Source organism: Lycorma delicatula, chromosome 7 (genome assembly GCF_047948215.1).
Source record: "Lycorma delicatula isolate Av1 chromosome 7, ASM4794821v1, whole genome shotgun sequence".
NCBI classification, from domain to species: Eukaryota; Metazoa; Arthropoda; class Insecta; order Hemiptera; family Fulgoridae; genus Lycorma; species Lycorma delicatula.
Window position 1 is genome coordinate 94,886,401 of NC_134461.1, and position 14,769 is coordinate 94,901,169.

Sequence of the window (14,769 nt, forward strand, 5' to 3'; positions counted from 1 at the left end):
CAGTAGCTGCTTCTTATTATTAAACATGATGTTGGCTTTCCTAATTTGCTGTCGTATACCTCTACTATCATACTCTGTGAATAAACTATTGTAAATATAATGGCATTGATTTTTACACAAGTATGGGCAAATTTACAATGACAAAATTCACAATAAAACTGATTAAACGAATTGAATATATATATATATTTTTTTTAAAGTACTAGCATGTAATAATCGAGTGCGTATTAGAGCAAAAGATCTCTGGCCAATTGTACCTAATAATTTTTATGACAAGTTTAAATATTTTTTAAGGTGATTTTTATAATAATAATAATAATTTGTTTTCAATTATTAAGGTATTAAATACATTTAAGATAATTGTTTTTACAAGGATGATTGTAAATACAAAACGCTCTATTATTGATCGTGCTTTTATTACAACCTAGGTCTAACAGTGGAATAAAAGATTTCATTGTGTGTTTATATGATGTCTTATAAATGAATTTACTACTTTGGTATTATTCAAAGTAGACTATATTATCAAGCAAAATTATGTAAATTATTTTCTTAACAAGTTGATTTTTATTTCATTTTCATTTATCTTAATTAAATGTATTTTTTTCTTACAAGAAATATGTGAATTACATAATTTTTCACTCTCTATAACATGTACGGATTAAGAAATACAAGTATTTTAACATTTGTGCAATATAGACTGGTTCAGCTGGTGAATGTTTTTATTTCATACTTGAAAAATTGCTCTATAAAGATGTGAAAATGTGTTTTATTTGTTATGTTATGATGAAAAATAGATATATTGTGAAGTGATGAATTGTTATAAATCCCTCAGAAATTTAATATTATCAACCAGATATATTTTAGACACTACACCGATGCCAATAAATGTTTATTCTTATCCTGAGAGATTAAATTTAAAAAAGGGATGCGTTATTAAAACACCTTAAAATTGAAAAATTAAAATCATAAATATACTTTCCAATATTATTATATGGCTACTCAGTTCAAAATATGTAATAAATTTAAAGAGTAGTCAAATGGGTCTAATATAATAAAAATAAACACCAAACATAAATTATAGAAAAGTGCTGGATATTGTTACAATTGTATTTAAATTTTTGAGGACTGAAGATAAAAGATCTCAAATCTTTCATAGTGGAAAGGAATAAAAAAAAGGTAAACATAGTTTAGACTTAGTTTTATATTCCTTTCTGTGGATTCATAAAATTTTACAGAAAAAAAAATTAGCCAGTGGCATTAAATCATATTAATATAACTTGGCTCATTGCAGTTTACCTTTTTGCCGTTATTTGTTCTTATAAAGTTAAAATGATTTTCTTGTGTTTTGGATTGTAGTAATGTGATATTAAGCTCTTGAATCCGTAATTGTATGTGAAATGTGTACCATTTATATTAATCTAATCAAAATTAAAAATTTCAATAATTTATTATTAGGTAAAATATTTTGATGTATGTCATTTTATTAGAATTATCATTTTAAATGCTGTTCTTTTGCTGTGTGTGTCTTAAAAAAACTTGTTATATAACATTATTTTTATTGTTTATTGAGACAGGTTACTACAGTGGAGGCTCAAAATTTATCTCGCCAGCTCAAAGTACCATATATAGAATGTAGTGCAAAAATACGAATGAACGTAGACCAGGCATTTCATGAATTGGTTCGTATTGTTCGTAAATTTCAGCTGTCTGAAAGACCACCTATTAAACCAAATTATGATAAAAATAAGAAAAAATGTTGTATACTCTAATCGTTATACCTACATTTTTTAAGCATTTAATTTTACTGCGTAATAATCATCTAATTGCCTTCAACATCAGTACAGCTGCTCACTGGTAAATTGCACAAATTTTTTGATGTGTAGACAAATGATTTAAGAGCTACATTCAAGACATGTTTACATTTGCTTTTTCTACATTAGCATATTATAATTTACTCCAGAATTTGATTCAGTTCTGAATTTGAGTATAAGACATTTTCTTCAAGAATAAAAAAATGTTATGATCAAATTATAGTCAGATTAGTATTATTGACACAGAGACTAACAAACTAGATTTATTTTAAAATTCCTTTTTTTTGGATTTAGGGTCATACCTTATTATTCTTAGTAATCATGGCAGTAATTTATTGTAATATTATTAACTTATTTCTGGAATTTTTTTCTTAAACTCTGTAATATTAATTTGTTTGATACTGCTAAATTACAATATGATAGTTGCTTGTGAGGATATAAAAATAGAAAGAAAGTAAATTTTATGTATTTCAATATAATTTAAATTAAATGCTTATGTTTACATCTTTAGCATCTTTTACAAAATGCAAAATTTATAGACTTTAGTTTTGATCCAAAATTAAGTGATCAGTTTGTGTTAGTATAATTTTTATTCTGTTAATAGGATTATGAATGTCTTCTTATTGAAAATTTTGGGTGCTATTGTTATTTATATGTTTTGTAATATATTTTTTACACATTTTGGAATATGGATAAATTTCAGTGTCCACAAATATAATTATTAAAAATAGTAATTTATCTTTGATAAGTGAACTGTTATGTGAAAAAGTTTTCAATACTGCACATAATATTTCTTTGTACAAATATGTATTTAAAATATTATGATAATATGTTATGTACCATCTCTTGCTTATAAATTTACCTACCATAGGGACCTTTACTACCTTATTGATAATTTTTTATTTTATATTTATTTCTTTTCTGACTCGATTTGTCTTCCATATTTTTCTTGTTTACATTATTTACATGTAAACTAAAATAAATTATATACTACGCATAAACTATATATCATATACTATACTACTATCATACATAATAAATGTACTATCATACATACAGTATAAACTATACTTTGCATATATATATATATATATATGCAAAGTATTAGTAGCAAGGATTTTAATTTTCATTGAATATTTTAATTATTAAGGAGTTATATGCTGTATATTCATTATTTTTTCTATCAAAAAGTTATATTTTAGTTTTAAATTAAAAATAAAGTCATTTTTCTTCTAAGCTCTCATTTCACCATACTACATGAGCACTCTTGTTGCACAGTTTTGCAGATAACAAACAACCTTGTTCTAAACTTTTTCCATCCTGTATGCTAAGTTCCCCTTTAATTAAAAATGTTATTAATATCATTCATCCTACTTACTTTCTTTCTTTCTTTTCTGTCCCTTAATACACTGTTTTCATTAGCCTTCAGTATGAAATAAACTATAAATGATTGTGTGTATTACATAAGTGCGATTATGTTTTCTCAGGAAAGTTCTTGTTTTATGGAACTCTAAATTTAAGAAAGTGAAAGATGATATTGAAAAAAAAATTATTAAGTTATTGAATTAACTTTGAAACATTTTGTTTTATTAATAAAAATTCTTTTAACAGTATAGTTGGTGTTAATAGATATAAAAAGCAATATTGTAATTTATGTATATTATTATTGTTCTGCTTGTTTCATTGACCTATTGTAATATATATATATATTTTTAACTTAAAAAAATTTGAATTAATAATGAAGTATAAATTTGTTTGGACTCTAAAAAGCATTGAAGAAAAGATTTCTATTTCTGTTATATTATTTTTCTAGCCCTCCTTCTTTTATATTCTATTCAGTTTAGCAGTGATCAAGACAGTGATTTTTTTTTCTATATATTTATTTTCTAGAAATTTGGGATTTCTCATCTTTTACCTAGACATTGCAAACGTTGATAAATGCCATATTTTACTGTTTTAATTGAGAATGACGAAAATAATTCTAATTCTTTCTCTTTTATAAGTTAATGAATATACAAGAAATAATTTCAATATTTACTTGAGTATGTAGTTGAACTTTGTTTCTTAAGTTATGGATGGATAATGTAATCATCATTATCCACCCATAACTCAAAAAAAAAAGTTGACAATTCAGAGTGGTCTCACAATTCGGATTTGAAATTTTATAGGATTTGGTGCTGTAACTGTGTTTAGATTATGTTTTAGTCATTTTATGCTTTTATATATTTCCTTAATTAATTGTAAAATATAAATTTTTTTTAATGGTTTTGTGTGTTTGTACATGTGAAATTATTGAAACCGGCTGGTTTCCGGTTCTTTAATTATTCCAAGTAATTATATAACAATATTCTTCTATTTTTATAATTTTGTATGTATGTATGAATGAATGTATTTATATGATATTCTGTGTTTTGAATTATAACTTATATAAGCCACTTAAATGTCATCATCAGTGATCAGCTGTACTTGTGATGATTATGTGCATTGTAATTGTGCGTACATGTATATTACAAGTTATGGTGTAAAGACAAAAACTAAATAAACTTAAGATTGTGTAGTGACATGAGTCTTGTCCCTTGAAAATGCTATAAAAAAATTCCAAACTGATGTTTTTTTTTTGGCAAGTCATTAGACACATCTTTCTTAACATTAAGTAGTTGAATTCTACTGAACTGGATGCACGTTCAGTTTAATGTTTATACATCTTTTGTATGTTATTATGTGAGGAATGAGAGATTTGACTTTAATCAATTAGAATATCAGTTACTTTTTTGGCTCTTTTGTATATCCCTCAAAACAAAATGGAATCTCTGGATTAGCACTGGCAGAACAATCATTTTTCGACACTACATCAAGAATGCAGTTGTTACTATGTTCTTGATTGTGGAGATAAAGAGTGCTTAATTCCAATGGGAGGTTCCAATCGATCCTATGCAAAATATTGGAAGGGTGAAGTAAATATATGGACCATCTGCCCAAAGAAGGACTGTGAGTTCTCTGAGCCATTGGGGATAGATTATCTATACCGATTGAGTTCTCTGAGCCATTGGGGACACATTATCTCTCCCGATTACTTGTCTTTCCTAACAACATAAGATTATGGGGATATATTCAGCTGATAGCAGTATTTTGGTTGTCTCTTGAAAACTAAATTAGTTAAGTAAAAGATGTGAATGATTGCTAATTATTCTCTGATCCACAGTGAGATTTTATGGACGTAGTATTGATTTTAAGTTGTAAGCATAATTGCCAAATTGTCTAAAAATTACAGTTTTTCGAAAAAAAATTTTATTTTTGTATCATTTATTTATTTTATATAATATATGTTTATTTTTATTATTTATTCACTACTTAATCTTGAAGCTTGTGACGTGAAAATTTTCAGTGTATGAAAAATGCAATACATAACCGGGATCCAAATCCAGGACCTCCGGATGAAAGACTAGGATGCTACCAATCTGCCACAGAGATTGGTGGAAAAAAAGATCTTTATTTTTACCAATAAATGATTTTAATTTTTAAAGTAGTTAACATAATTTACATTCTTGATTTACTTTTTTGTTAATTATCTAAAGATATTAATGTACACATTGAATTCCAAACTTGCTTTAATTGCATAGTGCAAACACATTTCAGACAGGCTTGCATCACTAGGTAATCCTTTGTTTATTTAGTTTTGTCGCTTTATGGTGATAACATACTGCACTGCGCACAAAAATGTATTTAATAAATAATTATCATGTTGATGTATTGTATTAATTATATTAACCGTACATATGATTGCCAGTTAAGTGTTCCCTTTTAAATAATCATGTAACATTAGTAATTTAATACTGATTAGTTATTAATTATTTTACTTTAAATAATAATATAGTTTATATTAATAATAATAATTTATTATTATGTATTTAATGTAAGTAATACTTTATGATTGTGTTCGTTTCTGTTCTTAATTAATTATACACTTTAATGCTATTCCCAGTACCTAACTGTACTAATGTATTGAATCTTCTTATACCTATACTTTGGTCAGTGAGAAAGATTACTTGCTAAAGTATTTTATTATTACCGATTTTCTAAATTGAATTAATTGGGAAATGTTCATCTCTTTATCACATTTAAATTATTTTTGTAATTAATATCATTCTTAATTTAAGAAAAAAGGAGTTTATGATACTTAATAAAAATCTCTATATATTTAAGTTTATCAACAGTTTAAATTTTTCACGTGTGACAATGATGTATTTAAGCTTATGCCATAAAGCTTATTGTCACAGATTTATAAATGATTTAACTTGAAGTGTTGTTTATCTATGCTTGCATGTCTATATCGATCCTATCAGAAGTGGAATTTATAGTGGCTTATCATAGTCTTTCAGATGTCTTAATCATTTGTTTACAAACATGAAGTTTTGTGAAAATTTGTATATTCATTCTGTGTTATATGAATATTTTTATTTTTTTTTACTACTTGTTTTTATTATAAAAAAGGTTTATGTTATTTTTAAAGCAATCTCCATTTTATGTAGTTAAAAAATAATGGGACACTTTTTTCTTTATATAAAGTTATTTATTGATTATTTAATCACCATTGCTTAATCCATTTATTTCTGAAATAATAAAGAAATAATACAGCGTAATAAAGCATAGATTAAATGATGTATGTCTATGATATGCTTTATGGAAGATAGCCTAAATTTGCTACGATTTTGTTTTAAAATTAGTAGTATTAAATATTATGTCAATTTCTTATTGTTTATTTTTTAATTCTGGATGGAAATCCCAACATTTAAACATGTTTTTCTGTGGAACTGAATCCTGAACTGACCTGGGTTAGAAGCAGATTGAATGCATAAGTATACTTAACTACAGTGTGTGTAGATGTATATAAGCGTAATGTTGAATTTATCCTTTTTAAAAGATTTGTAAATATAGAAAAGCATTTAAACTAAGAAATATTTTAATATGATGACTTTTTTTATTGGTGTGGGTGTGAATAATACTGTTTGTAATTTTTTTTAAAGTTAATACATATTTTTAATTTTTGAGAAATATTTTATAAGTGAATTTGAATATCATAAATCTCCAAAATTAACTTTTGTCTTTGGGTAAAGTGTGTTGAAAATGCTTCAATTATCATGAAATAAACCAAAAGAACAATTAATAGAAAAACTTTGATCAATTAATTGAATAATCTCCTTGATATCAGGCAGTCTGTTTTTTGCTGTGCCAGTGGTACAACTTATTACATTGGTGTATATTTTTCATCCATGCTGATGTAAATTATCATGTTCAGATTAGTTTTGTATGGAATTTATAATCAATAAAATTATGCATTATTTTTTATTGTACATATTAAGAGTGATTAAATAGGTAATAAATTCTCTCCCCAAATCTTTATTTTCATTAAAATCTAGGAAAAATCTTTCCTCATAATATAAAAATTGATCTTTATAGTTTAATATTATACATTACCCCTAATGCATATACTTAATGGTCAGCTCTGCTAATAAAATACTTGAACATTATGAATTGCTTTTTGTTCTAAGACCTAATGAATATATTTATATTGAAACAAAATCAGCCATCTCAGTGTAACTTTTATTGGAATTATTTTAAATGAATTTATTCTTTAAGCTTATATCTTTTAAAAATGTATTTTATTTGTAGGAAAAAATATCAATTTGTAAAATCCTACGAGGAAGTATATTAGTAATGTTCTTTCAGTTTAACAAAATCGTTACTGATAAGTAAACTTAACTAATTAATGATTTAATAGAATTAGAATTACTGGGGGCAAGTATAGTTATGGTGTCATGCTTCTGTAGGGACACAATAAATGCATTAATATTTTTGTAGGTTATGGTGGGGATAAACATGTTGAAGTGAGAAAATCTGTTTTGTGAATAATACTAGTTTACTAATATAATCTAGTATATATCAGCATAACTTAACATGGCTACCAAATAATTTATTAAAACTTTCCTTCCAACCCAAATGGAACTTTTTATATGTTTAATAAATGGGGGTTTGGCAAAAATATAACAAAAAATTGATTGAAAATATATTGTCCATTTTTTTACACATTAACTAACTATACAAACAGAAGATCGCATTTTCATGTTGTATAGGGGGGGGGGGCATGTGTATAAGGTGTGAACACATGATTTTAACCTGTATGAAAGTTGAAAATTATGAAGCAGTGTTGAAAAATGTGCAATTATATAAAATAGCCTAATGTGGCACCTGAAAATTTAATGCAAATAATATTGAGTTGAAATTAGTAGAAATTATGCTATAAAATTTACTTACTTGATTTCACAATTTTATTGCATTTTTTCACAATCACAAATCGTAAACAATTATACTAAATACAGAGAAACAAATAAACTGTGTGTAGCCCTAAATTCACATTAATGTCTACTGTGTAGTAAAAAACTGTAAATTTTGTTGACTGACAAATTGCTTGACTTATTTGTAAATATTTTAAAACATTAAAACTTTCAACATAAATATTGGGACACTATAATATTTCTGCACTGACACAAAACAAACAGCGAAGTCCTAACTGTAGTATTATAGCACTTAATTGTAGTAGACTACATGTTACGTATCTCAAATTTACAACAAATAAAACAACCACTAACGTTATCCAACAGCAAAATAAAATAAGAAAATTTTAGGCCTCTGTTTTCTCTATAATTGAAAGTCAAACTTCATTTGATATCTTTTTTCTACTTATATTTACTTTTTTTACTGGGATTTATTTTTATTTATGTTTGGTAAGTAAGCAGCAGTGAAGAAAGATATTTTAGATTAATGGCTTGTCTCTATAATTATTATTATTACTACACATCTTACCCGTTTAAACATTATTGATTAATTCAAGTAGTAGAGGTATGGAATGAGAAGCTGTAATGGGAGTGTAGAAATTATTGACTTCTGATTTATGTTTAATTCAATACTTCTAATCTTTTTATTTTTCTGCTTAGGTGAGAAAAATAAATGTAATTTATTTAAATGAGAAAGAATTTATGAGTCCCCAGTTTAATGAAGATACAATTTGATGAAAACCTAACAACTTTTATGGAGTTAAATGGCCTGTGCTAAAAATTTAGCTTTTAGAAATTTTTGTTGGTTATTGAATCGCTCTTAATTACTCATAATTTAGCTAATAATAATTAAATCTTAGTGTGTACACTCTGAACGACCCTGTAGTTTTGAATTTAGTTTAGTCATTACACTGGAAAATTGAAGAATTTCCATTTGTAATTATTGAAATTCAGACGTGAAGAGGCAAAGATTAAAATTAAGGTGCCAATTAAAATATCTGTTTTTGTTACAGACTAGTTGAAATATAAAGTAATCATTGCAAGTAAGCTTTTTTCAACTCACCTGTGACCTAGGTTGTTATATTAGCCTAACCATCTCTCAGTAAATGCTTTATATTGACTGTTTTTATTTTTGTACTTCAGTGCGTTTATTCTTTTCAGTTGCATATATTGATTATTAATTCTTTTAATTGTGTTTAATGCTGTTAAAATTAACTTATTTATACTGTTAAATTTAGGCCAATCATTCTGAGAATCTGCTGTTAATTGAACCCTGAAAACTCTTAATAAAATTATTAACCTGGACATTAAAATCAGATATCTGTAATTAAATTTTAATCAAGGGTATTTATATTTAAATAGATGAAAAGTAGATATATTTATTCCTTCTTGCAACTGAAAAAAGTTTCTAATTTTTCATTTATAGAATATTAATTTAAAAAAATAATAAAATGTTCTCGGATTATTAAGTTCATAATATATCTTATGTAGATAGAAAAGTTTTTCTTCTATCTTTATTGTATGTAATTACAGTTTTGAGTTTCATGGGACCAGAAAAGAAATAAGATATTATTAACAGGGTACTGACTATATAAAAAATTAACTATTTTTGTAAAACGTTTGTAGAACACTTAATCATCAATTTGTGATCATATAACTTTGTTGGTACCTGAAAGCAAATGTGGTTAACTGATCATCACAACTGATAATTTGAAAATAATGTTCACTAAGAGTATACTTCAGTATTTTAACTTGTAGTTTTATGAGTTGGGAGAACTTAATCCAATTTCTGAATTGTATTTGGAGACTTAGCATGTGTTAAAATGATGCTTTAAGACAAAAATGATATAAAAAAGTGAGAAAACGTGTTTGACAATGAAATGACATAATATGTCCAACATGTATAATAAAATTGGACAGTTTTTATTCAATTTTTGTTTAAAGACAATTATATCTCTGACCAAAGCCTTTGTAAGTTTAATAAGAATGCTTATGAAATTCAAGTTTTTTTGTTCAAATTTAAAATTATATTAGCATAACTACTTTTAAGTTACATGACATTATGATGTGTTCAAAGTAATTTGTAGTTTTATTCTTTTTTGATCAACTTTTTGTAATTAGTGAATAAGTATTTTAACAATCTACTACTACTACTACTACTACTACTTATATATCATATCCTGAAATTTATTTAGTAATTTGCATAATGTTTCAGTGTTTGTATAAGATTGTTGAATTATATTACTTAATTAAGTACAATTAAAGTAATTGATGTACTTAGATTTATTGGGTGCTAGATTTACTAATATCTAGTGTTTAGGGATTTTCAATATCCTTATATGTTAAAAATGCACATTTATTAATAGTATAAGGTGTTCATTTATTATGAGAATTTAGTGAATTGGGAATCTTATTATAATTTTTAAGAAAATGACCAAGTAAAGATAAATTAGTTATTACTAAAACAATCAAACACTATTCATGAATATTGTTAACTTGTGTTAGTGATTGTTATAATTGTGTTTATATATTGTTGAAGTTTGAGGAATGTTTCTTGACAACCTCTTTTGGATAAATATATTTTCTTAATTGTTTAATGTTTTATGTGAAATTTTATAGCTTTTCTTTTATACTTCATTTAACTGAATTCTGTGTAACAAAGTTAAATATTTCACCATATATTTTTTAAATTTACAAAACTTTTTTTAAACAAGAGTTAAATTTTTTTAGATTTTTTCATAATTATACACATATAATTTCATTTAACATATTTAGTGCTGTTGTTTAAACCACTATGCAGGTGCTTTAAAGTCTAATATATATGGGCTCAATGCAAATTTAATAAAACTAATCTATTACTTTTTCTGTGTTAAATATCTTGTAAGTGACAAAATGTGGTGCAAAAAAAATCTCTAAAATCATTTATAGAATTTTTTTTATTACTTATTCATAATTCCTATCTCTTCACATTTAACAAATGTGTTTCTTATCTGTTCATAGTTAAATTTGTTATTTATTCTGGCCTTGTAATATTAACTAGGTATTTGTCTATAATCATGCTTGGTATTGCTTCAGCAATTATGTGTAAAACTAAGTTCATTGTTAGTACATTTCTGTTAGATTTGGTTTTGTTTTTTAATATAACATTTTTACTGAACAAATCTTTATTATGTAATCCACAACCTATGTTTTGGTATTTTAAACAAATAAACCTTTGTTACCTCATATTTCCAAATTCTCGTTAGTACATTTTGAATTTTAATCCACTTTCAACTGTCTTATTTCACCATGCCAAGAAATTAGTGTTAATACTTATGGTAATGATGGATTATTATGTACTATTCATTACTTATATACTGGATATGTTTTACAATAAACAAAAAAGTGCTCTCACAGTGAATCCTTTTTATGACTGATTTGGGAAGAGGTGTAAAGTATTTATTATCTTTTTTTAAATGTATATTTATTATATAAAAAGAATTTTTAATATTTACAAGAACTGAAGCTAGTGTTATTTTTGCCTCTACTGAAATGTTCTTCACTTGAAAAAAAATTGTTTTATATTTATTTATGAAAGAACTTAATAATGATTACAATATTTACAACTGGAATTTGAGTTTGTTGTAATTATTTTTTTTCGCTTCGTAAAATTTATCCTCCATTCTTAGAAATACTATAAACTTTTGTACTGAATTGATTACAATTTAAGTTTGAAATTGTGAAGTTATTATAATTTATTATGTGATAATGATTAATTTTTTATGATTTATTTATTGCAGTGAAAACAATTTATATATTACATTGCGCTTATTTAAAGTATGAAAATTACAATAAAAAAATTGAAAATTCAGTGTCATTTAAGACTCTGCTCTTGTCCTGAAATCTGGGGGTTTATAATATTAATTATGCTTTATTGAATTAACTGTCTTCCTAACCATTGTAACATTCAGAGTTTTATATGATATGCTTATATTGTTATATAAATATCTTTAATTGTACTGTAATTTTATATGTATTCATAATGTATACTCCACAGTGGGTGTTGTATTTTACCATCTCACTGTAAAGCTTTAATTGGTTTTTTAAGTGCCTTCATAATATTATAAAACATTAACATAGATACTACATAAATTATATGATGGTTGGAATCTTATGAATTATCAAACATAATAAAAAATAATATTGTACATAGTAAAATGATATTAATAAAATTATTAACGGAACCAGTGTTTGTTTTTATTCTGACTGATTTACTTCTACTTTATGATTTATTTTAATTAACTTTTCCTTTTTCCTATCAGGAGTGAAATGTTTTTGATAATTAAAACTTTTACTTTTGAATTTTTTATCTAACATAATTTTTAAATGGTTTTTAATTAACTTATTATACATTGAATGACATCAATATGGCAAATCCTTTAGTGTGGGTACAAGTGGCTGTTAAAAAAGTAATCTTAATTCAATAAAAAGCTAAAAGGCAATGGCAAATTTTTAATTCTCTTAAATATGTCTTCCTACACTGACTTCTAGTATAAATGATAGCCTCATGTAATCTGTTCATTGGAAGTATCATTTCATTGTTAGTTGGTGGTTGTTTAAAGTGAGTTTTCCTTTATCTGATTGCATGAAGGAAGAAATTTGTACAGTTTTCTCAACTCAGAAGGGGTGATAAGGATAAAATGCATCTGCAATATGGGAGAGAGTTGTTTGAGGAATGAAAAACAAAAGGTGGCACTTCCACTTCAGACAATATTCAAGTATTAAATCATTCACAGTAATTAAGTTGGAAGTAAGCTGAACACACCATGGCTCTATATTCTCATTTGTTTCTAATTCTTTAAACTTTTGAAGTCCGTGCTTGTTGGGTTCAATGACAGTCGTCAGATATCCACAAAGTGAATTATTTTAAATTTCTCATTAGTTTTTGAAATATTAATAAGGTGAAGCCTCATTTCTGAAGTGGATAACAACCATTGATGAGGCATGGGTCTATAACAGACCTGTGCCTCAACAAAGCAATAAAGTTAATCCTGAAACATCCTTAAAAATTAAAAAAACTCTTATCGTCTGCTAGAAAGCTGATGACAATGATATTTTGGGATGTGGATGTTTTTGTTTATTTCACACCTAGAGGCAGGCAAACTGGTGGATTATAAAAGCTATTGTGTCACTGAAGGCAAAAGACATAGTAATCTTCCAAAAGGTGTAATTTTACTTCAGATTAATGCTTTAACTCAAACAGCCAACAAAATAATGCTTTGTCTACAAGATCTTGGTGTTGAGTTGTTGCACCATTCACTGTACAGACTTGGCTGTAAGGAAATATTTTTTATTGAAAAGTTTCTTACAGAAAGTAATTCATATACTAACTAAAAGGTGTATTTATATATGTACTATTTACATAGATCACAAATGTAGTATATTTGCCTCTATGAAGAACATAAACAGAAAACTTTATTACTCACTCTTCCTTGTAAGTCTGGCAGTGGGGTACTTGTTCTTGAGGGATGACAATGTCATTTTTGGAAGAGTTGTAACTCATATCAGGTCACTATAATTGTTACCTTTACAGCAAGTAACATACATTTTCTTAAGCTGTATTGTCCATAGTTATATATGTACAGGTTGGAATTGATATAATATGTTTATCAATCAAATTTCATTAGAGTATTTAAGAAGATATGCCTGAAAAAGTTTGATCTATCATTAGTTAATTAATAATTGTTTAAAAAGGGTATGGAACAACATTCTCTTTAAGTTTCTGCAGAAGAGAGTTTTTGGCTCTTTTATGACAATTTGGTTATGCTGATTGAATTATACTATCTGTTTATCACACTTTTCATTATCATTTGTTTGTTGCTGGTGGTTAATCTTAAAATTTATTTTAGGTATTAATAAATGTGCTGTTATTCAATTTAACTGGTAAGTATTTAATTGTTAGGTTTACTTTTGTTAAATTCTTTTACAAATAAATTAAAAATCACATACTTTACTGCAAATAATTATTATGGCTTTACAAAGCTTGTGTTTACAAAGTGGCAGTCAATTTTAGGGCAACTGATTTACTAACTTAAAATTTTATTAATGTATTTATTTTTTCAAAACTGCAATATTATTATTATTACTATAATTTAGGCTTGGTATGCACATGTATGAAAAAATTCATAATATTCTCAAAAGCTGTTTAATAGCCTATAAACTTAAAATAAAATTTATTTTCATTGGTTAACATTTACAGTACAAGCTACCCCTACGTAAGAAGATATCAAAAGAGGAGTTTTTGTCTCTCATCAAAAATTATCACTGCAATTATGCAAATTATGTTTAGAATACAAATACTCTGGCAACATTTTACGTTGTATAATGGCCTTTTATACTGATAAAATAAGTAATCAATGTGACATTGTTTTATGTGAAAGTGGCTGATACTGAACTGTATATACAAAACTGCCTAAATGGGACAGAGAAAAGATTAGTTACTGGGATGTTAATAAGATATTTAAAAAATTTTTGCCTTCACATGGGTGTACGAGGGGTGTCTGAAAAGTTTGATCCTAACATAGAAAGATGTATTTTTTCTGTCAAATATAGCTTTATTTTTCTACAGTCTCCTTTCAAGTCAATAA

The 14,769-nt window shown here is 25.8% G+C and overlaps 1 protein-coding gene across 1 annotated transcript in view; it reads left to right on the forward strand.

Annotated features, from left to right (window-relative positions):
* Positions 1-12,369, forward strand: part of Ras64B (ras-like protein 2) — a 42,481-nt gene extending 30,112 nt beyond the window's left edge. Inside the window, exon 4 of the mRNA XM_075371416.1 lies at positions 1,575-12,369. Within this exon, the coding sequence (XP_075227531.1) occupies positions 1,575-1,769 (195 nt within the window). The 3' untranslated portion in view covers positions 1,770-12,369. The remainder of the gene's footprint in view (positions 1-1,574) is intronic.
* The last annotated feature ends 2,400 nt before the right edge of the window (positions 12,370-14,769 follow it).